The following is a 27,290-nucleotide window of genomic DNA, read 5'->3' on the forward strand; positions in this document are numbered from 1 at the left end:
ATGTAATATAACCCTTAAAAAACACGCCAAACCTTTACAAAACAAAATCACAGCCACCACCCCATTTCTGCTTTATTCAAAAAGGAAACCACATCCAAATCTTAGATAATCAGTGCTTATACAGGAAAATAAATTATATCGTCATTAGCTTCTAACGCTGCAACTCAGTATAAGGGAAAGCCTACCTTATATCTGTCAATGAACATTCTATTGCTAATGTCCTAATTATCTTCATATTTTCCTCAAGTTTTCTTAGACAGCTAATCTCCACTGTTTTTTCAGCACCAGAATCGTAAAGTACTACCTATTACAGGCAAGAAACAAAATCAAACAGAAAAAAACCTCTTAGAGTTATCTGTAAGGAATGATAATTCAAAGCATGCCTGAAGAGGTTAAAAAAATTTCAAACATTGCAAAAGCCATTTGTTGAATCTTGGTAATGAAGCACTTCATCACACAATACAAATGACTACCACAGCATAGCAAGGAGATAAACCACACAAATGTGCTAAAAGGGGGTTAAATGAATTTATAGACCTTTTGTAAAACCAAAAATTGCTGAAGTCGCTCCCCTTCAACCCCTGCTTTTTATTCTGATGTGGTTAATAGTTTTTTGAGGGCTCTTAGGCTCAGAAAGCAGATGATGCAAACCAGAAGTAAAGGAATTCTCACTTCTGCTTCCTACTAAGAAGACCCCTGGGCATAACCCAATGATGGTGTAGAGAACCAATGGTAACCCAGTCCTAGATTATCTGTATGATTACAAAGCCACTCTTATTTTTGAGGCAAGTAAATATCTAGTCACAAAATGCTTTTTCTGATGCTCACTATTTTCAAATTGGTGCTACAAAATACGTTTAAAGCAGCACTGTGTGAGAGGTTACTCTGGAAGACGTTATACCTACATGGCAAAGTGCATCACCACCAGTTGAGGGTTCAAGCAACAGCATGACTACATATGTTTCTGTGGTGTTGCACGTGGTTCAACTGGCACCATCTTTTAACAAGGATCGTTAAGTTTGAATTACTGTGACCTTCAGTTTCACACACCTTCTGGAATCTAAATTATTAAGACTATATCTTGGGAATCTGAACCATGTTCCAAAATTTAGTGTAAACATACAGGAAGTCTACCTCCTGAGCCTTCCTCAACTACCGGGTTCCCTGCTAAAGGCATTTGAGCTTTGATGAGACAATCAACTTATTTGCAGCAACATACAACTTAACTCCCCAGAAAAGCAAGAGACCATACGAGAAAATATTAACACAGAAGTAAGAAGCAAAGATATGACCTTATTTTAATCAATGAATGCTTACAAGTTTAGAAATGAAAGTATGAAACCTGTTTACCTCTGCACTTGTTTCGGAGACAATCCTATTTATTTGACCTCTTTGCCACTGTCCCACATCACGTACGTAAACAGCACAGTGCATACTACTTTCCCACTTCACAGACTGTGGCTGGGATTCTTTGTAAATGGAAGCCATCTCCTCCTGCAAACTAACATTCAAAAGACACTTTTCTAGTGGTAAAATTTTACAGAATGAATAAAGGGTTTATTGAGTCAATCACTGTTTAACTAGCATACAGTAAAGTTTCAGCAGCTGTTTAACAGATACACAGTATTGTAGTTTTTCTTCATGACAGAAATACATGAAGTGGGAGCTACAAAACACATGCACCCTGATTAAAATTCTGTAAACCTACCACATTTCCTTAATCCATGGAATTAATCTGAGCAATCCTGACCACATTATATAGCACTATTTGAAAGATTCAGTGTTTTCTCTTGACAGTTTGAGAACGTGGTGCTCATTTAGTGTCATGACTAATTAAATGGAACTCTAGGTAGTTACAACCAGGAAGGTAAAAAGATAAATAAGAAAATAAGCAACTTACGGTAAGTCACAACATGTCCACTTAACTGTCTTCAAACAGCAGGCACTACTACCTACATGTTACCTAAATATCTACCAAAAGATGGCTGAAACAATATGTCTAGAAATTTTCTTCAAACTTCCTAAGAGTTTACTGGAATCATGATGAAAAAAATTACTACTACTATAGTAATTCTATGACTTAGGATACTGGTATTATTTAACCAGACCTCTAATGAAGGAATGGGAAAGAGAAAAGAAAGAACAAAAAGATACAATCTTTCTGGACAGTGGTGCGTTGGCCCTGATACTTACTACATTAAAACTGATTTGAAATAGGAGTCAGATCATGTACTTAATTTGGAATCAGAAGTATTAATAAACTACAACATAGCGCCAACTTGTCTTTTGTTCCTAAGCTTTCCTCAACAAAGCAACATAAGTCAGCAGCCTTCAAAAAGTACAGTGTCAAACGCAACTCTATTCAGAATTTGTTCTAACTATACCTCACCACTCTGCAGTAAGAACACCTTAACTCAAGAAAAGTTCTTTGAATTTTAGTACCTTTTCAGTATATTTTCTGATGACAGCAATTGTACAAAAATTTTACTAGGAGACACAATGTGACTAATTCTCCCACGTATCTCTTTGTTAGAAACCAATCTGAAATGTCCTTCATCCACAGGTTCCATGTCTACAGGATTTAAAACTTCTGAGCTTTTAGGATTTTCTTCTAGAGGATCATCCCATATTTCATTGGGCCCTACTGCAGTACTTCTAGTGTACCTGTAAAGAGTACAAAATAATTAGAATGGAAAGTTTAAACACATTTTAAACAAAGTGAAAATCGCTCGATAATCCCATTTTGACGTGACAAGAATCATAACTTTAAAAAGCAGAAAAAAATCCCAACAAAACACAAACATTTATAAATGTTATTTATAAAACTCTCACGACAGTAACATTTTTTTTTCCTCCTTCGGAAGGTTTCATTGCACATTTTTATGTCACATGGAAACACTATGCATTCCAGGCTGCCAGTGAAAGCTGAACCCCAATGTTCGTGTTTGGCTTAAAAGATATCAAATTACTAGGATCATGCTTCTCTAAAGCAATGTTGTCCCTGAGTAAAAGCTGCAACATTCAACTTCTACAATGTGTAAATATTCCTTTCAGAAGTAAGGAGTATTAACATTAGCAAAACATTTACCTTTCTAGCATTCCCTAAGGATAAAAATACAACATTAACTGGTACCAGCACTTTCCTAAGTAGAGTGTTAGATGAAATACAGTCATGGCAATACCTTGACAAAAACTTGTTTAAATTGCGTGGATTGGATAAAATAAAGCCCAGCAGCAATCAAGAGTTGCCTGTTGTGTATTTTGAGCCACAGTCCACCTTAGCACAAGTCTGCATGCATTATGCCACCTAGAGACTGTAACAGATTGCAGTCTGAAGAAACATCCTTTAATGCAAAAGAACTGGTTTCTTGCAAATATCACTGACTGAAGGAGACAGTAAACCTGAGTTTAACTGCTGGCCATTACTGGGCCTCTGAGAGGAAATTATTTTCTCTTTTCAGAGACCTAACCACCTGTCTTCTCCTTCAGGAGAAGAAAGCGAAGTGCTCTATCAGAGAGAAAATTCCTTTGTATTTAAGTATTGAATCATCCACTACGTCGGTAGTTTACACGAATCTTCCTGATGCAGGTATTTGGAAACCGCTGGGTAAAGCAGTTAACTTGCAGAACCAGGAAAGAAATGCACACCATAGCTCAGAAATATGCTTACTTTGTCAACAACTAGTCTGAACTATGAAATGCACAGAGACAATCTGCCACGGAGAAGTCTCCCAAGTGGAATACATGTTACACGCCTTACAACCCCCTTTCTAGTAACTCCACAGTGGCATTATAATCGCATATTCATCAGGAAAAAGACTATCAATTTGGAATGGATTTCAGACTCCAAGGTTTCATTCTGGAATTCTGTATGGTCTACCTATCCCAACACAAGAGTAAGGTCACTGATGTTTGCCTATCAGCAAGTCAGCTTTAACAGAGCACTGTGTTCTCCTGCTTACACTATGCTAGTTTAGAGACTTGGGTATCCCTCAACTGCATTAAACATGGAAGGTAGTCATACCACAAGTGTGACTCTAAATGACCTACAGTAGGTTTACATTATCCAGTCTTGCCTTTTCACAGACATCTTCACAAATGGGAAATTCAGTGAGAAAGAGTGACAAATGGTCTCTGAACAGCTAGATACCCACACACACCGGAAAACAAAGCAAGCCAGAAGTCCCCACAAACCACCCCTTTGCCCCTGCTCCCCAACAGGAACATAATTCCAACTAAAAAACACGGTGCACTGGGTGTTATGTTGGTAGTGGGAACAGGGGCTGAAGGGGTGACCTGTGACAGGAGAGGCCGTGTGCTGCCCCATGGCAGACCCAGCTCTGCAACACCACCTCCACAGGGCAGGGCTGAGCACTTCCTCCAGTGAAGCTGATGGCGCTGCTAATTCAATGAAGAGCAGAAAACACCAAGGAGAGAGAGGAGGAACTGAAGAGACAACATAGGGAACCCCAAGATCCTAAGAACAGAAGGTATTTTGTGAGGCAAGAGGCCCACTCCTGAGGGACAGAGGCCTGTAGAGGGTCCATGCTGAAGCACAAGATGAAAAGAAGGAGCAACACTGATAAACTACTGTGCCCTGAAACCAACCCCCTTGCACTGCTCACTGCCTCTCTGAAGAGACTGAGCGTAACCTGAGTGTAGGAGGGGGACAAGAGGTGCTTGGAGTAAATTTGATCCAGGGGAAGGGGGAGGGTAGGTGCTTGTTTGTCTTTTGTGTACCAATGCCTGAATCAGAAATCAAGCAATTATGCTAATTAGTAATAACTAGTTAATTCTGTTATGCCTGCAACAGTACTCGGTAAGCAATTTCTCTGCCTTCATTTTGACCCATGAGTTTTCTTGCTCCTGCTTTTTGCATTTTCTCCCCAGTCAAACCAAAGGAGAAGTGCATAAGTGACGAAAAAAATCAAGATTAGTCAAGTTACCAGTGTTACACAGCAACTTATGTTAAAATGATATACACTTGATTGAAGGCTGGAAGCAGTCATCTAAGTATAGATGCAACACAACAAAATACCTTAGTGACAGTGACAAAACAACTCAGCTGTTCAGGTTTAAATAAAGTTGCTTAACTTTACAAAAATCTTACTAAAAACTGGCTGTGACAAATACAGGAATTAAGTGTTACTACGATTCAGTTGTATTTCTGAGTTAAGAGATGAAAATCCACTTATATGCTTCCTCCTGAAAAAAGCAAATACAGGAATTTCCTTCTGCAATAAAAACTTCCTTTTGAACAATCTATTTCCATCAGTATTCAAATATTTTTAATGGAAGAATAATCGTCGATTTTCATTAATACAGCCGAGGGATTATATCTATAAAAAGCTAGCAAATTAAATGCAGTAGTGTTATATCCTTATGAGCCTCATTATCCCCAACACACTTCCCAACTCTTCTTGTTGCTACCACAGCTGAAGAAACACCTGAGTGTTTTTTAGTAACAGACCTTCCAAAGAGATGACTTACCTTAGATGCAGGTTACACACACACGCATTTCTTTTCTTACTACAGGGGAATGGGAACCTTAACAATGAACGCTTTGGGAAGATCTGGCATTTAAGGACAGTACAAGTATGATGAAAACATTTAATCTCCAACTTTTCAATCAATTACAACTTCAACACATTATGTTAGTCAAGACTTAGTTTGAGAATTCAACTATCAAGCTGTAGAGTTACACTCTAACTTATATTAGATAAATGTGATTTGTAAATTCAATTATCACAAATGCGGTAAATTCCAGCCACTGGAGGTGACATACAGAAGCCAGTAATTTTGATACACAAATTCAGTATTTCCAAATACTTTAAGTCATGAACAGTGTATTTACCCAGGTATGTAGGATGCTAGGTCTTCTTCAACTAGCTGGCAGTTAATACTAAACTTTGTCCCATTATTAGCAGAGGAATTGAAGAGTTCAACAGATAAGATGCTGTTATCTAGAATTTCTGTGAATTAATAATATAAACATAGTGTCAATTAGTGACAGTATAAGAAGTCATTGTAGACATATAATAAATGGTACTAGAAGACAGAATTTTGTAAAATTACATTTGATATATAAAATAATTAATTCTGAACATCAAAAATATGTAGAGGCTTAGCTCTGCACATATCTAAAATTCACTGAAAATACAACAATCATTACAAAATACTGCTGGTACAAAGAAACCAACTGCTACATTTAGTTCCATTTATGCTGTGAGTTCCAAACCAACAGGGGCTGAAAAGTAACAAGCTGCATGTGGACAATAAACAGTATTAAGAAAAATCCTACTAAGGCATGTATGTTATCTGAAATTCCTTTTTTTCTGGGGGCAATGTTTTAGAGTGGCAGCATTCACACTCCCAGCTACCAATGATGTCAGGAAGTGTCAAGAATAGCTAGTACTTCTGGAAACAAGCCCATCTGAATGCACCAGAATACTTTTATCACCTAATGCTGGCGAAGAGAAGACAAACAGAACTTTTGTCAGAAGTTGTATCTGTTACATCTCCCCCAGTTAGTTCACGTTTAGACACGCTCACTCCAGGGTACCTCCAACATGTATGAACATAAGCATTTCAAATAAATACTATTTTAAATATGTAAGTGCATGTTTTACATTTAAGTCAACTTAATAATACGTAAAGAAAGATCAATACACTCTTGATAACTTACCAATTACCGAACACAGCATAAGTTTATCTTCAGTAATTTCTTCAAATCTTCTCTTGGCTTCTCTGTTCCACTCATTTGTCCCTTTAAAAGGCTCAATACAAGCCAGCCTACACCTGACTGCCTGAGGAATAACCCAAAATTATGCATCCAATATCACATATGTATCAGGACCATCTCATTACAACTGAATCCCAGACTTTGCTTTGCACTCATACAAGACTGCATGACCTTGGCTTCTGGTTCCACATTACCACTACACGCTTTAATAGCGGTAACTCTTCCCAGTAGCTGAGCATGAACCTCAAATTCAGATACATGCTTGCTGAAATAGAAAGAGCTTACTTCTCCTTGCCTTATCAATGCTTACTTGCAACACGATAAAGCTGCAAAAGCAACCTCATTTCTGATACTCTTACCTTCTGAATGCTTGACTTTCCAATCCTGTGTTCATTCATGTTTCAGAGAATTCTAAATACTTAAAAATTATTTTATTTAAAAAGCAAAGATGTACACCCAAAACATATTAAGTCAGTCACACCATAAACCCCAGCAAAATTCTGAGTGCTTAATCCAGGCAAGCACTTATTTACCTTTTCCGGAAAGCTTAGAAACTCCTCTTTTACTCTGCGTATGTCTTTATGAGGTAAGTTAGCAGTGTTGCCGTAGTCAACGTACTTTACTGTAACTTCTTGACAACTTGGCAGCCCTTTAAGAAAAATAACCGAAGTTATTAGAACAAAAAAATAGTTATCTGATGCAAGTTAAAGCACCAGAATTTTAGAGCAAAACTGAAATTTCCCACCATATAATCATTCACACAGTATAATAGTTCAATATAAAATTTTCTTTAAGGGTCAGCCATTTCAGGTTCCTGAAGTGACAGTGTTGGCATTTTGGTCCCCTAACACCTAACCTCTTTATGAGACACTGGCACACTAAACACACGCCCAGTAGACATGTAAGCATAGAGACACGCCATGTTTACCATACAGGCAACACAGAGGTCAGCATAAGCACATCCCCCCCCACCCCCTTTGGAATTACTATAGAGAATTATTAACCAACACTACATACACTCATGGGCTGGTTATAATAGCCAAATCTGTAGTTCAAACTGTAATAGTAAGTGAAATATTATTTAAAATAATTATATAGTAGAATTTCAACGGTCTCTAGAAAATTAACTATACCGCTTCTTTTTATTAAAAAAAAAAAAAGCAGATGTATAACCAGTCTATTAATAGCAAAAGAATATGAATTAATACTGCTGACTTTATGAACCTGTTAGTACCAGAATCCTTAGGAAAAACAATGGCTACTTGTTACTGTTTATATCCAGTGTGTGACTCCGATTTAGCTGCACAACTGATTTCGCAACCCAGCATTAGAGTGGAAGAATCAATACCTCACCTACAATCTGTGCTCTGTACCAATTCCCATCCTCTTGTTTTGCAATACAAGCTTGGCCTTCAACTGGGTAGAAAATTTCTGAGTCTTCTCCACAGTCATGTTTATATAACTCCTGAATTTTCTCTGGAAAAGATTCCAGGCTCTCTCTCTAAAATAAAATAAAACCCCAAAACATATATACATACCTGATGTTCTTTTTTCATGGTATTTTTGCTCTTTAAAGGGTTATTTTTTTTCTAGTAGTATACTTTCTTGTCTTCCTCGCAAAATTAAGAAGTGGTTCTGAATACATGAAGTGAATTAAAGAGCCTAACAATTGCTGAGTATTGCCCTGTTCAATCAGCATTCTAAACAGTAAAACACTGCATACACACATAGGAAGGAATTAACCATGTAACATAACTGGCAAAAAATGTCAACTTTCCGGGATTCTAAGAACTCCTGGAATTAACCTAGGACCAAACTAGGATTGCAGGAATTAATATTATTTGTTAAATCTAGGAATCCTAACATTGAGTGACAGAACTTAATGGAAGTTACAGCTTATTTAGTGTGGACTACAAGTAGCTCAACATTAAAATGTCTGTTTGGTTTTATTTAAAAAGACTTTATTTCTAAACTTACCAACTGGAGGTAGAAGTCACCTGGACTATTAATGTGACAAACTACTACAAAGACTTCTTCTCCTTCTTGTGGAATATTAGGTGGACTGTAGTGCAAGATGGTATTATTTTCTAATTGACTGGGAAGCTGTAGTCTAAACCTAAGGTAAACAAAATGAAATCTGGAATAAATTAAGTTAATTTTAACTGAGAAGGAACCCTTTCATATTCATAAAAACCCCCACAAAATGGTCTTATAAAAGTAACTTGATTCATGTTTATATCTATAGCTTAAACTTTCCTTCTTGAAGTTGGTACAGTCCATTATCTCTATCTTGTCCCATCACAAATGTAACATATAAACAATGATATATGATATATGGCAGCTGGCTCCTAAAAAAGCATTTATTTGGGATGCAGTAGTGTACTATTTACATTGTAAAAGAACATAAAGTAAAAGGTGAGATTCCACTACACATTGACAAACCATTTTCTTTCAGATTTCCTTTTCCTCAAAAGAAAAAGCAATTAACTGAGGAATACAAATGCAGTAAAAAGTTATCTCCCACTGCTCCAGCCATCATAACTAGTCATGCTCAAAATAAACAATGACCTTTCTCTGTGTGCTTCACTTTGCAAGCATTATTCCATTATCAATTATGGCACGGGAGCATAAACTAAAGGAAAACACGTACCTTGCCAAATCCAAGAAAACTAATGCATCCTTGAGAGACACTGGTATGTTACTGCTTGTTTCACTGAATGGAGGTTTTCTCAAATCCACAATGAGAACACCATCCTCTTCTCTAAATACGATCATTGAAACAACTTTATTATTTACCAGTTCTAAAAATTTTTTCTTTGCTTCCTCTCCCCAACCTTCACCCTGTGTTAGAAAGAAAAAGTTATGAAGATGTCAGAGAATGTTAAAACAAAAAATACAAATAGCAATTAAAAATAAAATACAAGGAAGAAGGCACAGATGAAATACTGAACACAGACTGTCTAGTCTGTAGCTAGGACAGCACTAAATAGAATTTCTTATGATGGATTAATAAGTGTATTTAACTGTATAAAACTGAGTCAGATCAAAGGGCTGCAGTTTCCAGCATGTTTCCTCCAAAGATTCAAGTTTTAACCCCCTCTAGTTGTTCTGATAGATCAACTAGAATTGTCTTATGCTCTTTCATTTCATGACTTACATTTCTGCTCTCCCAATTCATGTGTAAGGTTATTACCTTCTTATGTCTTTACATAAATGTACAATATACTTTAGGCAATTTACACATTCCTCCTCTCCACAACATCCTGTACGATGTTTTGTCTACCTCAAAGCCTGTCAGAATTTATTTCTCTGGGATCAAGTTAATGCATTTCTCATTTGATACTGCAAGTCTGAGACTTTTAGGTGTGAAGAAAATGAAAGCACATATAAGGAAGGCATTTTACCCACATTTGTGAAAATTATTCCAGATCTTCCCTATTTAAAGTTATTTCAGTCAACATCACACTGGTAAAAAAACTCCCAAACCTACTAGCAGTGATACTGCCAGAGATACACAGCTGTATTGGACACAGTTCATTCCCATGTGAATGTGGCAAAAATAAAGGAAACCTAATAAAAAGTGAATACTGGAGAAAATAATGCTGCAATATATATCCTTTTCTTTGTAATGGAATAAAGACTGACAGTACTTTACTTGTTATTATACTGAAAGAGAACAAACCCTTTTCAATAGGTAGCAAAAAGATTTAATTAAGAAAAGGACAATCCCTGAAAAGATTCTCTTAAAAATTCTGAAGCCATTTCTTCTCTGGATGATTTTTGTAAGTTACTACTTGCATACCATTACAGACAGACAGGAAATAAAAGTATCAGTTCTGGAATTTGTTTTTAAGTTTGACAAAAGAACACATCTAAATTAAGAGTAGTGAGATTTAAGCCTAAAACATGTATTTGTAAACCCAGAGGCTTTTTAAGACAGACTGCTATAAGCTCGTTTCCTTTCCAACAAAAGCAATGCAACCCATCTATTTACATCTGTACTCTTAAATTTAATTCTGTTTATAGTGGAATAAATTGCATATTTAAGTTCTTTAGTATAAATCTTAAGGAAAAAAGCTCCTGAAATACTTCAAGTGGTTTGTACTTACTGTATTTTTGGGAACAACATCCTTCAATGAACACCGTACTGCTAAAGGAGGAACAGCTGCAAGTTCTGCCTCAATACGCTGATCCGACTTCCTTACAAACAGACAAATGTCATCTGTTTCAATAGTGTGCAGAGCAGCAGGATGAGGCCTTTCAGTGGGATCATATCTAATGTTCAATGGGAATAAATGCAGTACAAACTTAAAAAAAATCAAACCCGACACCTGAAAAGCCCCAAACCAAACCCCAGATTCACAACAGAGGTCATTATTGCAGCACTTGGCATAATGTTATGTCAATGAAACAGAACTAGAAAGTCTCAACGAAATAATTTTTTTTCTTTTTTAAGCATTGAGGACTCACATGCTCTCTTTTACAACACAAACCTAAGTTAAATATTTCAATGTATGAAGGCTGGTACACTTGTGTAATTAAATACACTGCCACTTTTTCTGTGGGAAATACGTACATAGTAGAGGATATTAGTGTCATTTGGGTATCTGGTTATCTGTTTGTGTGAAGCTGAGGAAGGACCTGTTTCTCAGTAGAGATCTTCTTGAGTAACAACAGTTAAGGACAACAACTGCAGACAAAAACCTCTCTCTGGAAACATACCCTGAGAAAGTTAAAACTACAGAACTTCCAACATCAATCAGGAATACTTTCAGCAATGCAACATCACACACTTTGCATCTTATTGGACCACAAGGCTTGCTCTGATTTTTACTTTCTAGGGGAATTAGTTCAGTGATAGTTCCACGGCACCACATTCCAGTTTCCTTACTCTTAATAAAAGTTCTAGCACCTATATGGAAGCAAATAAAAAGGGTTAAATTAAGTATTTTTAAGTATTTCACACTAGAATTATTACTACAGTTATGCATCATATTCCCTTGTTCCCATTCTCCACACACATAGTAAAAGTGCTATTGTTAAAGTAAAGACAGACAGTATAAACCTTTTCTCAAGAGCCACTAGAAATTCCCTCTACCTTCATTTACACAGTGTTCATAAGGCTAGGAAGTGTTTGACTTGTATTAAGAAGTCATTTCTGGCAAACTTTCTTTACCTCTTAGTAAAGTGGCAAAAAAACATTCATATATAAGGTTATCATATACTTTTCATCAGTTTTCTAAAACACATTCTAGAAGTGGGTATCATTATCAACATGTGGCTTAGAAAATAATTTTAGTGATTTAGCAACGTATTATTACCTTTCATTTTTACTCCTAGAATGGTTTCTATTCAGTGAATTTAAAAAAAAATCATATCCACTAGAAGGGAATGTTCCTTGTATGATAGAAAGCTGATTTACTGAGATAGTTAAAGACTTAGGCTCATCATTACAAGTTGTATACTGAAAAAGCTACCAATTAACCATTGCCATCTAATGCTGGAACACATGAAGTTCACAGTCAGGTGTTTCAACTGCTCTGGTTACTCAACATACTCTGTTGAGGTTCAGAAGAACTGCAGGTTTTTAATTCTACTGGTTTTGTCCATAGGTTTTAATAAAAGCCTACTTTACCAAATCACGTGTACAATGTTTCTCTAAAACAATTAACTGTAGATTCCAGAACATATAAGGACTGCTTTACTGTGTAAAGGGGTAGGGGAGAGGAGAATAAAAAAAGGAGCATGATACTAAGGAATGCATATTGCAGGGTAGTACTTTAAGCCGAAGACCTTTAAAAATTAACCATTTACCTAGTTCCAAAATGTCTGAAGGCCAGAGATACGAACTCTTATTGCAACAGAAGTTTTCCAATTTCTTCTCCAACGCCAAAGCTTCTTTCCTCTGTGAGTACCTCCGAACATAGAAATGGCTTGGATTTATAACATGGCTTACCAACACTAATTCTGTCAAACCTGAGTCAGACATAAAACAAGTTATCGAACACCCTCCAAGTGACTCCAACAGATATCATCAGACATACAATTTGGTTGATGTTGCATTAATCATAACAATATTACCTCAAACAGATTTTAACCTGACAAGTCTGCTCACACTTGTTTCAAACTATTACCATGTTTGCTTTCTGATGAAATTGCTCTTTTGAACTACCTCTCTCTTACTACCCTGCAAAACAAAAGGCTTCTGTCACTGCTCACAAAGTGGTAGCCTGAATTTAAGTAGGTAATTCAGAGTTTGTATTCCAACAGAGAAATAGGAAGCTTCTAGAAAGCAAATTAGAGATTAAGACCGCTACCTTTAAGAATAGGTATAGAGACTTTTGTACAGTTAATCAGTGTTAATGTATGAAGATCAGGGAACGGCCTAAAGCTACCAAAGAGATAACCCTATGTAAGGCAGTACTTGTGACGAAGCATCCAAATCCTTTGTGCTGCAGGTACCTCCTACTGGTGATACAAAAGGCAGATTTCTCTTTCTGAAGCTACTCAAAGGTCAGAGGGTTAATGGGTCAGAGGGTTTTAGAAGTCAGCAACCCAATTCTTACAAGAGTATTTTACACCACAAAGCTTCCTGCAAAGAGTGGACATCATAATCTAAATTCAATGTCAGCTGCATGACTGATCAGGGCACACCAGACACATAGATGTGCAGCATCCTTGAGCAGTGCCACCTCTGCGCCTATTTCTGAACTCTTAACAAATCACGGGCAAACAACTATAAAGCATATGGCACCTGAAACCCTCTGAGCAGGTGGGTAGGACTGTGCTTCCAAGTTTAGGAAATGCAGCCTCCAGAACAGATGCAAGATCACTCATGGGCTTTTCTACTGGATAAGATGGTATCTGAATAAAACATCTGAACGACTTCAAAGATTTCACCAATACGTGCACAAACTGTTCTGGATCATCCGTGGTCACCACCTCTGATGATGTGATGAGTCACTTATCTCGTCTTTCATGTAAAATCATAAAATCATTATGGTTGGAAAAGACCTCTAACACCCTGGGCACCTCCTGGACACCAGCTTGGTAGGCTCTGCTGGACTCACTCTAATAGGACAGTGATTTTTCAGTACTCCAGTGTCCAATACTGGACACAGTACTCCAGATTCAGTCCCCTAAGAGCCTAACAGAGGGGAAAGATCCCTCCATGGACCTGTTAGCTACACTCTAACTAGTACAGTCTAGGGAAAACCTGACAAGCTGAGGAACCTAATTTGTTACTGGTAGCTAACGTAGGACAATGGTCTGGGAGAACATTCAGTAAGCTGAGAGAACTGATGGAAAAGGTTCTCCAGGAGCCAATGTCAGAAACTCTGAGGGGGACTGCAACAACCACAAGTCAAAAAGAATCATCAAGGCAGATACTAGAACTCATGAGCCCTCCGAGAGAAACTGTGAGCAAGTTTTCACTAAGCTAAACAGGAGGACAAAAAAAAAAAAAAAAGGTATTTGCTCAAAGGAACTGAAACAGACATCATTAAAGAATTTGTATGAGCCAAATGTAACTACAAACACACAACATAATACAAGACACAAAAATAACATCATGCTTGGCAATGGAACATTGAAAGCATCAGGTATTAAGAAACTTGCCTTCCAAGTCATCTTCAAGTATTTCTTCTATTATGACATCAGGCATTTCTTCTTGGTCATCGGGGATAAACGTGTCTCGCCCATTATCTTCGCTATATTTGGGAAAAATTTTATTTAAAGACAAATTAATATAATTCAGTCTGTTTCCAGAAAAGCACGAGTCAAAGCAGAGGTTTTATCAAGAACACATGTTAAGAAAACTGCTAAGAATAAACCGCATTTAGTTTTTGAATATCAAGACAACAAAAACAGTGACATGATCTCTGAAACCTCAAAAGAATTGGCACAGACACAGCACATATTCTCGGGTACAGTTCAACTGCATGAGCTAGTCCTGTTTAGATGATCAGAAAGCACAAGTACAAATACAAACTACTTGACAAAATGTTAATAGTGTACAGATACTCTTAATCCTCATCTGTAGAACTTTCAAATATTAGAGTATGCAATAAGCCTTTCTTAACATAATCAGTTTTATCTACAACAGTCCTCACAGCAACTCTATTTTCAATTTTGTCAAAGACAAAAAAATAAAGGGGACTAACAAAATAAAAGCAATTTAGACTGTGAATTGAAAATACCACAATTTCAGTATTTGCTGTTCATTTGAGAGATTTATTTACACTTACATGAAATAATTTTCATATGCTGAAGTGGTAAACATCTCTATTACATGTATTATGAACATGTAGACATGGCACTTGGGGACATGGTTTAGGGATTGCCTTGGCATTGCTAGGTTTACAGGTGGACTGAATGATCTCAAAGGTCTTTTCCAACCTAAGTGATTCTATGACTATATTATTACATGCCAAGCAAAGTTGAAAATCACTCAGCATGAAAAAAACCTGGACAACTTAAGTGATACAGCAAAACACACTTAGGTGAAACACAAGGAAAACCAAAGTGGCAGAACTGAAACACAAATTGGACTAACTGGAACGCTGACCTAAGCATCTAAAGTTTCACTTTGATTCAGTATACTCTTAGAATTCCATAAGCATATAAAATTTTTTAATTTAGTCTCCAATAAATACTTGACCATTAGAAGAACAAGTAAGCTACTGTACCTATCCTCTTTTATAAGACAAATACTTACTTCTCTGTCATTCCCCATTTAATCTTGCCCAAATTTTTCACTGAAGATATAAACTCGTAACTGTTCAGGAACGGGCTCAAGAGAAGAGAACAAGTATTACAGAAGGCGACATGAATATCTAAATCACTCTGACAGTTTGACATCTATGGTATTTTTCAGAACAGTAAGAGATTAATTACATACTCCGTTTTATTTCTTCCACTCCTATGAACAACAGATTTGGCTGCTCATTTATCTTCACATTCATACTTGAAAGTTCTCTTGCCTTTTGCATCCTCCCTCATGCACATAAGTACTGCAACATTCACTTACTGTTTTCACACCTATACTCAGTTTAGTTCAATAAATTATACTGCATAGAGAAGAAGAATTTTCTTTTCTTCCTGAGCGAAATCATAACTGAAGTCCAAAATGTATGTTTCTGTTTATTGTTACACTAATAACTGTTTTCTTGATCAATGAAAAGTGGTAAAGTCTTTACACTTAGGTTAAGAGAACTGTAAACACAATTTCAATCAAATCCTTAGCTTTGCTGTCCAGTTTTAAAAACTGACAGTTTATAAAAACTGAAGTGTAAACAGTATTGAACAGTCATCTGTGCTTCTCTTCCACTGCCCCTTCAGGAACACACTGCACCTACTCTTTGTTCTACAATGTTTTATGTCTACAGAACGTGCCTCAACTTCTGTGCATTCCTAGTTGTGATTTTTAACGCCTCTGGTGTTATTTTGGAGTGGAACAAGGTATGCAAGACCTTTATATTCATCCTTCATCAGGTCCCCTGTTTGGCTGAAGTTCTTAAAAAGTTAACCACTGCAGAAAGATGGGATTTTGTAGTGTTTTAGTTTTCTTCTAAGTTGGGACAGTTTGCCATTGTGCATTTAAACAGGTTTCTGTGAAATTCTGATTCAATGACATTGTGTTCAAAGTAGTGACTTGGTAGATAAGGCCTAAGTTTGGTAAAAGACCATTTTCAAGACTGCTTTATCCATATTCTAACTGAAGAACTCAACTAATGTGACAGGAGTCATCTTAATTTTCGTCTACCATTGGAAAAACCTTCCCAGGGAAGTGGCTGAGTCACCATCCCTGGAGGCACTTGGCTGAGAGAGTGGGGGATCTTCAGCCTGGAGAGGAGAAGGCATTGGGGAAGACCTTATAGCACCTTCCAGAAGGAATCACACAGATTTTCTGATAGGGGCTGTTGCACTCAGACAAGGGTAACGGTTTTAAACTAAGAGAACATAGATTCATACTAGACGTAAATTTTTTTACAGCAAAAGTGGGTAAACACCAGAACAGGTTGTCCAGAGAGGTGATAGATGCCCCACATCCCTGGAAAGGTCCAAGGTCAGGAGGGATGGCACTCTGAGCAACTTGATCTCATTCAGGATGTCCTTGCTTGCTGGAAGATGTTTGGACTACATGACCTTTAAAAGGCCTCTTCCAACCCAAACCACTCTGTGATTTAAAAGACATGAAGACCTTATACTTAGGAACACAGTAAAGGTGAACTTGGTAGTGGTTAGGTTAAATGGTTGGACTCAGTGATCTTAGGTGTCTTTTCCAACCTAAATGATTCTAGGATTGTATAACTGCTCATGCACGCAAGTAATCAACTTTGAGCAACATTTGCCTGTGCAGTCAGAATCTGATGGCACACCCTCACTCTATTCCCCAGAGTGATTCCACATCCTGACTTATAACAGGATCCCAAAAATGTTCCAAACTAGCACCATCTTTGTTCTTCACTGTTTGCAAATGTGGCCTTTACTGCAGCACTCTGACCAGCCTTATGATCAAAAGCTGTGTAAGGTCAGGTGTACCACAGCTATGACCTACTTTCTTACTCACTTCTGGAATAGAAATATCTGTCACTTCCAATGAGGGCTGCATGCCAACTCAGATTTTCCACAAATTTCTTCAGACATCAGTACCCCAAAAAGGTATTAAATGTTTCCTAAAAGTCAGAAACTGAGTACTTTAAAAAAAAAAAAAAAGCCATTATTCCCCCAATTTATTTTTACTTATAATGAAAGGAGAAAGTTTTTTTAAAGTGGCAGAAGTCTGTCAAGAATTTTTAAAATGCATGTCTATTTGTTTACAGGGCAGCAAATCATATGTGCTTTCTCCCTGATGCCTCAGATGAAGGCTATTGTGTATTGTTAGTTAGGAGTTTATACTGATGTCTGAAGCAGTAGCTTTTCAGTAAACTGCAACTGAAGAAGTTCAATTTCTGCTGTTCAACTGTTGCATGAACAGTTTTTGTAATTAAGATAACTGGTGCATCCTTTTGCCCCCCAATATATCTCCTGCTTCAGTCATTTACCTTGAAAATATTTTTTCCTTCAAACTCTTCACTCTTGAGAGCTCAGCCTCAACTGGCAACTTTAAGTCATAAATAACCTGAAATTATGAAATACAATCTTAGGTTCCATTACACAGAAAACAGATTATACAGATTCTCGTGACCTACAACATGACAAAGCCAAAACGTGACACCTTTAACTTAATGGAAAAAACCCCAAGAGTTTAGCTGATAGCCAACTCTCCAATAGATCTTCTTACCTTGCCAAGAATTAATTGCTGGTATGCTGTAATGTTAGCATGTAAACAGAAGTAGAAATCAGACACTCCTTTTGTTTCAACAGGAAGAAAGTGATTTCTAAGCAAGAAGACAGGCCTATGGGAGCACAGTGGCAGGTGCCAGTTCAAAAAAAAAAAAAAATCACACTGGTTAAGATGGAAGAAATGACGGGAAAGAAAAAAAAGGAGGGACTTCTGGGTCAGGTGAGAGACTCACTTTCTTCATATGGAAAGTGATGAATGGATGCAGGGCGTGTGACTTTGAAAAGCACACTTCTTCAAAGAATAATGAGACCAATTATTCATTCTTTCTCTCAACACAAGAGTTATAAAGGCTGCAAATTAAATAACTGTCTGGCACATTTTGAAAGAACAGAGGGAGTTATTTTATATACACCTCATTTTAAATAGTAAAATGTGAATCTCACTGCCATGACATATGAACACATATATATAATAAAATGCATATATGAACACACCCATGCACACTGTCACAAGCTTTACAAAGGCATTCAAGGAGGTATTGCACAAGCTTATGACAGAAGGTGATGATGTTTATTCAGTGTAGTGACCCTGATGTATCCTAGTGATTCTAAGATTGTTAACCTTCAACTTCCCATACTCACTAAATGCTCAGTTTCTTAGATGCTTCCCCAAGCATCTTCTCCTCTCTGTTGTCAGAGACAGGAGACTTCACAGGATGGATCTTTGGTCTGATACAGCATGGCAGGTAGCATGGGCTTCTATGAACAGCATATATGATGGGGAGGAAGAATGAAAGTAAAAGCCTGAGACCAAGAAGATCAGGAAAGTGTGGCTATTAATTCTAGAGTAGTTCACTGAGAAGGTTTGAGAGCTCTGGAATGGAAAAAGTTTGAGAGACTTCTGAACTGATGAAAACATCACCCTTTCACTGATCAGTACTGTGTCACAGTTTGCCCGCCTTTCCCCTCCATCTACTGTTTCAGACAGCAAGCTCTTCAAGGCAAGAACCACCTTTTTCACATCACATCAGTCACCAGATGTGTAAATGTGGAGTAAGACTACAATAGTACAAAAACATCAGTACTGAAGTCAGCAAATCCAGATCAGACACTTTCAATCCAATTTTGAATGTATTCCTTGAAAATAAATTATTTCACAGTACAAGAATGTAAGTACCTGAGCGAGATCACAACAGTTTCTTAGAGAATGTGAGAGTTTTAATTCCTTCACAGTCCTAATGGCACCAATCAAGTGCTTTTTCTTCTCTTCAATGACCTCTTTAGCTTTTGCAATACTAGCACTGTAGTCGTTGATGTTCTCCATCAATTCTGCAAACAATTTCCTTTTCCTGTATTAAAAACATTACTTTTCAGAATTTAACATGCACTCAGCTGTACAGATTCAAACGAACTGTAACACACAACTACCAGTCATACCACAACACAAAGTGGATACATATCACACATCAGATCATCTTCCCTAAACAGAGGAAAGCAAAAGCATGGGAAACATACTCCATAACTAGAAGAACAACAAAAGTTAGAGTTCACACTGAAAAGTCACTTTTCTAGAGAAATATTTTTTTATCAAATGTCAGAAGCACTCTCCCATTTAAGCCTCCTGATATTTCCAAACACATTGAGCTGAAAACTAAACAACTGGATTTTACAATTCAGTCCATTAAGATAGCAGATTCCCTGCTCGGAGGCTCTTCTTGTAACCTAAGCTTTGACATCTCTCTCTTCCTTAAATCTGAAGATACAAATATTTTTGAAAACAAAGAAATGAAGTGTCCTTAGGCTTCTATCAGCTAGAAAATTTGCAGAAAGTGAATTGAAAAAACCAAAGTTATTCCTGCTGTTAAACCGATCCTCCACTAATGACACTATTAAAATACCTTCAAAATTGAGCTTTTTAAGAAAATTAACATTATGACTATTTTTTCTTAGAGTCTGCGTAAGTTAGTGTTTTCCAACCACGCAAACCAGCTCCAAGATGCCACAATGAAAGGGCAAAAAATACCGCGCAAAAATTAAACCCAGGTATTATGAAATAATGGTACAAGAGACTAAAATTTTAAGAATTCTTCTACCTGAATTAGAAACAGGTTCTTGATAAAAGTAGCTCACCCGTGCCAAACTACAAAACTAGATTACTACCTTGAGAGGAGAGTAATAAGTTCATCAAGAGTTCTATCTGCAGCTTCTGTAACTTTATCTCTTTCGTGCTTCACTTTCAACTCCAAACATTCCAGTATCTATTTTGTTCAAAATGATAAATATGCATTTATTATTTCATTATTCATGATTTTATTCTCACATGACTTTTTTTAAAATTCAGGACAGAAGCAATGAATAGTAAGATGGTGATTAATACTCCACAGAAAGAGTGACACTTAAACCACTTACAGCTCATTACAGCCCTTTGTTTTCTCTAATTTCAAGTCAGCTGGCACTGTTTGGAACCTCCTCAACTGAAGCCTTTAGGTCTATGAGGTAAGAAACAGGTAGATCTTGGGCCCACTGCCTCACTTTCCTTATTTGACATTCAAGCATAGCACCATGCACAGATAACTAGCACGCTGAGATTTCTACTGTTTTTTAAAACCCACTGTGAGGATAAAGTGAAAATAAAATAAAAAATTCCTCCTCTGGCTAAACATCAGTTTTGTCACTATAGTTACATCTAACGAAAAGACTATGGAAAAAGATATGCAACACTGCTTTGGGATTTCCAATCTTTGTTGAAAAGCTGTTGCAAGACCATTGTAGTACCCATGAGTTATTATATTAGAGCTGCTGAAATAGCACATTTTTACAAGATGCTATTAGTATATCAGTATGAATTCAATACAGCTTTGCTTAACAGACAGATTGGCCACTGCAACGAAGTTAGAAAGGGAATGGAGAACAAGCTTTAAAGCATGATTACTAGAACTAAGCTTTTGAATCATTAAATACTTATATACCCGTGTATCTTACAATACAAATAAAATGTAAATAAGTGGCAAACACAGAACAGCAAGTTTTGCTACAGCACATTTAATAAGAGTTAAAGTTTAAATAATTATCATTTATGAAGCTCAAAAGTTACTCAAAACCTAGTAACAGCATTATCTGGTATTTTAGGATTCTCCCTATGTTTTATACTGTGCATAAAAATGTATTACTTGATTTACATGTTTTTGCATATTCTGTCCATTATCTTTTTTACTCCTGTTGCCCATACAATTTCGTTTCTGCCTTTAAATCCAGAAAGAAGCACAGCAGAAGCAGAAAGTTAGCAGAGTTGCTAGAACAAAAACAAATGCTGAATTTTACCCTGATCCAAGGAAATACAAACTTAGTATTTAAAGACTGGCTTCATATGGTTCTGCTAAATATTCGTATTGACACATTAACTTTAAATTATCTTGTGTACTCCTTTATAGACTACTCCTCTAGGCTACAGCCCGGAGTTTAATGCTGTATATTCACAAAAATAGCATGAACAAAAGAGACACCAAAATAAAAGCAGTAAAAGCACATTTAAATAGCATGTTAATGTGTGACTACTCGTAACAAAAACCTTCAATAAAGGATATGATTTAATATTTCATGATTTATTTAAGTGATTTTCACCCACCTTGTCTGCTTCATGGAAGTGGCCAAGATTACAAACAGCTATGCACAAAGCTTCCTCAATATCTTGTCCAGTGTTGTCCTCCTGAGGAAAGATTTGCTAATAAACACAAAGTTGCTTGTATGACTAAAAGACAAGATGGTTTGTAACCATTTGCCATTCTGTTAGAAGCAACTGTGGGTGACTGATGTGTGCTAATACTCTGAGCAGGTCTGTAGTGGCCAACAGGCCCAAAATACTTAGCTCACCTGAATTTCACTGAGAACATTTACACTGTAGTATTTATGGAACACATTCTAGAACTGTGTTTTAAAATACACACAGTTTACTTGCGCACACACACACAAAAAGACAAGTACATGAAGGAAAAGCAAAATAAAATTACTAATGCAGAGGAAAGAAAACATGGAAGACTGAAGAATGGGAATACTGCAGCCTAGAAACAAGTATAATGTTTAGGAATATCATTTGGAGAAAAAAAAACCCCAAAAACATAGTAAGCTCCCAGTATTAGGCTGATACAAGACAACCATTTTCAAACTTTAATGGGCACTATAACAAAACCACCTAAGAAACCATGACAGACATTTGCACACTATGATTCTTTCAAGGTCAGCATACAGGACAACCTCCACGGAAGAAAACATGACTGCCATTGGATGTATCATTTGTTTCCAGTTTACTCTGTCATATTAAAATATCCACAATGTTAGCTCCCCTGGCCCAAAACTTCACAAGCCTCATTCAGAAAGACCAGGTTAGGAAATTTAATAGAATGTTTAAAGACAGATCCCTTTGTTCAACAACCTTTTTGCCCTGAATTATTGCCCTAAGGAGGTAGGTGTGAGCCTTGCAGCACTAAAAAAGAAGTACCAAACGCAATATTGTAAAGCCTGGGATGTCATAAGAAAAGCTAAAGTCAAAATACATATTTTCACAGCCAGATGAATAGAACTAATACTCTTCAGCTAGGATCCCATTCAGAGATTTGAGCTGCACACATTTTGTCAAGTTATTTTAACACTGTAGCTGCACATCAGTTCGATGATAAGATGGAATAATAGCACATAACTATTAAAGGCTGCAGGGCTTTGTGCTTAAAGAAGTACAGTATTAACCACGCATATACAAATACAACAAGTGAGATATAAGGAAATTCTCTGTTAACACACCATGTCAGCTGATGGAGTTAGAGCTGGTTCATCCTTCAGCCCACCATTTGAAGAGAACAGGTGATGAACATTTTTCTCTTCAGTATTGTGACTGAAGGGCCTGCAAACCAAAATCTTTTAAGGAAAAAAAACCCACGCATTTTAAATAAAATATCAAACTTTCTACGAATACTTTATATACGTATTTCAAAATTTATCATTAAATGCATTCACACCTGTTTTTGAAACAGCTGAATTCACACTGATGTGCAACTTTTCAAAAAATTTGCTTTCTACTAGAATCCTCTTAAAAGTAACTTTTTTTCATTTTACAATTTTTGCAAGGCTTAACAAAACCTTAATAGTTAGCAGTGATTCTTATCTTCACTGAGAGTAAATGCACGCCTATTAACATTCCAGGATTAATTTTTCATTTGTTGCCCAAACCTTTTCTTTTCAGACAGTGATTGTACTGTTAAAATCTTTAAAATACACAACAGATGATATCAAAACCACCTACTGGCAACCTGTTAGAAAGGCTATTAAATTCTGCTGTATGATCATCCATGCTTGCTCTTCTGCAACAGCTGACGAGACTTTCACAAAAACATAAAAGCAGCCCCATTCCAGGAAGGAAGCATTGTGTTGTTCTTCCTGTGTTCATTTTGTTCCTTTTGACAGACTAAGAAGATGTCTAGAGCACTGTTGCAGAGATCAACAACCATATATGAAACCTTGAGTTTGTATTCCACTTTGGGCAAGGTTAGCAATGCACGCTACATGTGCCAAACTCAGAAGATAAATTTCCTACATCTTCCTTCCAGAACAAGTCCTTTATGTAACAGATCTGAAAGAATTATCTGGGACTATCCTCCATTGTACAAACATTAATCTCAACAGCAATGGAGAAAAAGACATCCAGTTTAAGACTTTTTTCAGGTTCACCTCGACTAGACAAATAAGCAAACGAATGTAACTTAGATATGACAACACAGCAGAACATTGATGGCATCAATCTTTATACAGTTGTGACTGGTTACCCAAGCAGAAGGTGCAGTGGGATCAGCAGGGGGCGGGAGGAGACGTTTTAATGGTACAGTCCTTACTACCACAGCCCGGCATTTCTCTCCCCCTGAACCCTTATCAATGATTTACCACGGTGCTTAAAGCTTTCACACGTTTTCAAGGCAAACCAATTTGTTTCTTGTTGCTTCTCAATAAAACCGTATTTGTACTCAATGTGCTCCCACAGCACTAGACAACCATGCTGAGAACACATTAGTAAAGTTTAAAGAACGCGCACACATCCAAAAAAATCAGCCCAACGAAAATGTCTGGAAATGCTTACTTGGTCAACTCCTCTCCCGGTCTGACACGTAAATACATCAAAAGAGTTTAATAAAAGTTTACCTTGCTGCTTTTTCTGAGTTGCCACCACACAGCCCAAATTTAAAGTAAGTTCTGGTCTAGATTCAGAGAGAAAAAGGCAGCAAGTTCAAATACAGGGTTACAGCTAAGTCCTAGGAAAAAAAAAATTCTATAAACCTGTTTTCCCGTTCAGTACCCACCCCCGCCCCTCATTTCAGCTAGACAGAGCTTCAAAACAAGAGCTATTAAATTGTGAGATCTAAGAAGATCTAAGGAAAAAGCTTCCAAGCAGAAGTTCTGTAGCTATAAGTGCACCTTTGTAATAAATAAAAAACACTCCTAGTAAAAGGAATACCGATTTCCTGTTTGCGCTTAGTATTTTTCCCACTACTATGCAAAATTAGTAATATTGCATTTCTGAACCAGACTCTACAAATTACTTTTGCAATAAAGTTTAATTGCAGGGCTTAAATGCCAAAGATTTGACTCATCTGCAGTTTGCAATAACTACTAAATCTGAATTTCATAAGACAAAAAAAGTCTGGCAACACTCTAGCTTTTGCATAAATTTAAAGAAAAAGCACTTAATGTTTGTCCAAAATACAAATTTCTGTGAAACAAATGGCATTAGCATGTCATAACACAGACTCACATACATTTTATTGGTAACACAGACTCACCCTACATTTTATTCAATGTAGAAACAGAAGTATGTTCATAATTCATGTATTACTGGGCAAAATGAAATTGTATTTTTTTTTTTTAAATCTTTTAAGTCTTTATGAGGGAGTTGACAAAGATCAGTTGCTTTCTCGTACATTGTGTGCAGACAAGAGGGTGGAACACAGCTGGCAACGTGGGGCACTAATTAGAATTGTAAAAAAACACCTTCCCAAAGCCAGGCTTTGGACATCACACATGCACTACACAACAACACTGCATAATGAGAAATGCTGGGCAAGCAGGTGGTCATAAAGTGCAGACCCTTAGGTCAGAGGGCACCTGAGTTTACTTTAATCACACTCAAGATCCCGTAACATCAGTATTCCATACCACTACGCTGAGTAGTGAACAGAAAGCTTTAGATCTACTTACTTCTGTAGAAGAGAAACAAAAAAAATCAGTGTCTTCATCCTTCACATCACCATGTAATGCTGTAAAAGCAAGCACAGAAAACTCCTGTAGGGCATCGTAATCTATGAGACAAGAGGAATACACGATCACAGGAGTAGTCTCCTAGATAGCATTCATCAAGTCAACATGAATCAGAGCAGTGACTTTTTTACTGACAGAATTTGGAAGTTAGGAATTAAAGTCCAGATAAATAGATAGAGAAGTTATCTGGGAATCACAAGGTTGAGTTGCATGTAATGATCAGGGTATTATCTGCATCATTCGCTGTATTATGTTGCTACTACGTTCAGGACAAGATAAACACATATGAGGCAAAAAGACAAAAACAACCACACATTCAAAAAGTGCACCTAAAGTACAGGAAAAAAACTGTTTCATAAAGAACCCATAAATACTATGTATTCAACAAAATCTTGGAAAAAAGCTACTCATGCAGAAAATCCCACAAAAATGAGATTTCTTTTTAGAACAAACTTGTCAATAGCTTTGTCAAGAAAAGCAGCAGGAGAGGAAGCAAAAGGTATTGATTGTTCTCCCTAACTACTGGAAATACATCAAATAACCAATGTGTTATTCAAAGGTGGCAGTACATCTACTACCCTTCACAGACCATATAAAATGCAAAATAATAGTAAAGAGTGCATACAAAAAACCTGCTGGAAATAAAAGATCCAAAAGCCTCACCTTCCACATTCAGAGCCTTTGACATATGACACAAATCACTGTTTCTCTGATTTGGTTCTGTAAAATCCTCTTCTAGTAGCTTAGGAGATTGCCTTCAGAGGTAAAAGTAAAGATTTAAGATCATCAGGGATATCAATAAAAAATTAATTCTGACTTTCAGCTCTCTTAGAACTAAGCTTGTCCACTTTACCAAATGACGTTATGAAGAAGGTGCACTTAACCAAACACACACACCCACACACCCCATACAACAAAAAAATCTGTCATCCTCTTAACTGGAGAGGTTCTTTAGCTCTACCATACTGAATGCATCATACATAAAAGTAGTACTACAGGTTCTCTGTATGCAGTATTTCAGGTAACTACAACCAGCACTAATAAGTTATTATATAATCAATTTTAATTACAATATTTCTAGTTATTTAACTAAAAACACACTGAATAGATTAAAAGTGATTTAATTACTTGTAAAAGTACATTCACATCAGTATAATGTATAAGTAGCCTAATAAGTCGGTTTTCAATAAGTTGCAACTAAAATGTCTTTTTCCATGAACCTACTACAAATGCTAAAACTTTTCACAAACTGTGTATTTTTACTCACATACATTAAAAAAATGGACTCACTTACAATTTTGCAGAATACAACCATTAATTTCTACATTTTCTCAATTCTATTTCCTGATAAACATACTGTCAGAACTTTTAAAGCCACTAACCTCAAAAACTCACATACCTCGCAGCTTTCATTTTTCTTCTGTTAAGTTCTTTATTACTGTCATCCAACAAGTAGAATTCTTTCTTTCTATTCATGGCGTCTGACTTTGGGGGAAAGAGAAATGAAAAAATATAACCCGGTTCATTACTTGAGCCAACATTACAGATTCACGTCACTTTGCAAGGTACAAAACGAAAGAGACGGACATGACGATCATAAAGGCTAGTTTTTCCTTGAGAAGCAAATCTTTCAAACGCAACAGAAGAGTGGTCTGCTTTGCACTACCCAGCTCCTCCACCCCAACCTTACCACTCCTGGTGTTCAAGCCTCCTTCCCCAGCACGTATGCTCCAAAGGATAACTTCTTACTGCAGTATCTCCGCGCTGCAGAATCACACCCTGCTCGCAAGTCCACTACGTCTGCTAACCCCGACTCCTTTCCTTAAGGACTGCTATCTGGCCACCTGGGTTCCCCTTCTAGATTTACTTACACCCGGCAACTGCACCGTCTTCACCTGCCCTGTTCTCTTGTGGTACCCTCTTTTCCTCCTTTCACACCCTTTCCGCTTTTGTTTGGGGTTTTTTT

The 27,290-nt window shown here is 36.9% G+C and overlaps 1 protein-coding gene across 3 annotated transcripts in view; it reads right to left on the reverse strand.

The window, feature by feature from the left end:
• Positions 1-27,284, reverse strand: part of RNF17 (ring finger protein 17) — a 41,392-nt gene extending 14,108 nt beyond the window's left edge. Inside the window, exons 1-24 of one of the 3 annotated variants that reach the window (XM_027653096.1) lie at positions 27,015-27,284; positions 26,724-26,809; positions 25,988-26,079; positions 25,265-25,323; positions 24,212-24,267; positions 22,823-22,922; positions 21,654-21,734; positions 20,189-20,286; positions 19,206-19,377; positions 17,788-17,864; positions 15,459-15,533; positions 14,360-14,451; positions 12,557-12,718; positions 11,465-11,654; positions 10,852-11,017; positions 9,393-9,583; positions 8,720-8,858; positions 8,096-8,243; positions 7,276-7,391; positions 6,686-6,806; positions 5,855-5,972; positions 2,443-2,664; positions 1,351-1,501; positions 186-304 (exon numbers count right to left, since the gene is read on the reverse strand). In XM_027653096.1, coding sequence (XP_027508897.1) covers positions 186-304; positions 1,351-1,501; positions 2,443-2,664; positions 5,855-5,972; positions 6,686-6,806; positions 7,276-7,391; positions 8,096-8,243; positions 8,720-8,858; positions 9,393-9,583; positions 10,852-11,017; positions 11,465-11,654; positions 12,557-12,718; positions 14,360-14,451; positions 15,459-15,533; positions 17,788-17,864; positions 19,206-19,377; positions 20,189-20,286; positions 21,654-21,734; positions 22,823-22,922; positions 24,212-24,267; positions 25,265-25,323; positions 25,988-26,079; positions 26,724-26,800 — 2,822 coding nt within the window. In that variant the 5' untranslated portion in view covers positions 26,801-26,809; positions 27,015-27,284. Of the gene's footprint in view, positions 1-185; positions 305-1,350; positions 1,502-2,442; positions 2,665-5,854; positions 5,973-6,685; positions 6,807-7,275; positions 7,392-8,095; positions 8,244-8,719; positions 8,859-9,392; positions 9,584-10,851; positions 11,018-11,464; positions 11,655-12,556; positions 12,719-14,359; positions 14,452-15,458; positions 15,534-17,787; positions 17,865-19,205; positions 19,378-20,188; positions 20,287-21,653; positions 21,750-22,822; positions 22,923-24,211; positions 24,268-25,264; positions 25,324-25,987; positions 26,080-26,723; positions 26,810-27,014 lie in introns of all 3 variants that reach the window. The other 2 variants (XM_027653105.1, XM_027653087.1) reach the window with 2 other exon arrangements.
• Positions 27,285-27,290: the final 6 nt, after the last annotated feature.

The sequence above is a fragment of the Corapipo altera genome, unplaced genomic scaffold (assembly GCF_003945725.1).
Source record: "Corapipo altera isolate COAL_440 unplaced genomic scaffold, ASM394572v1 0, whole genome shotgun sequence".
Taxonomy (NCBI): domain Eukaryota; kingdom Metazoa; phylum Chordata; class Aves; order Passeriformes; family Pipridae; genus Corapipo; species Corapipo altera.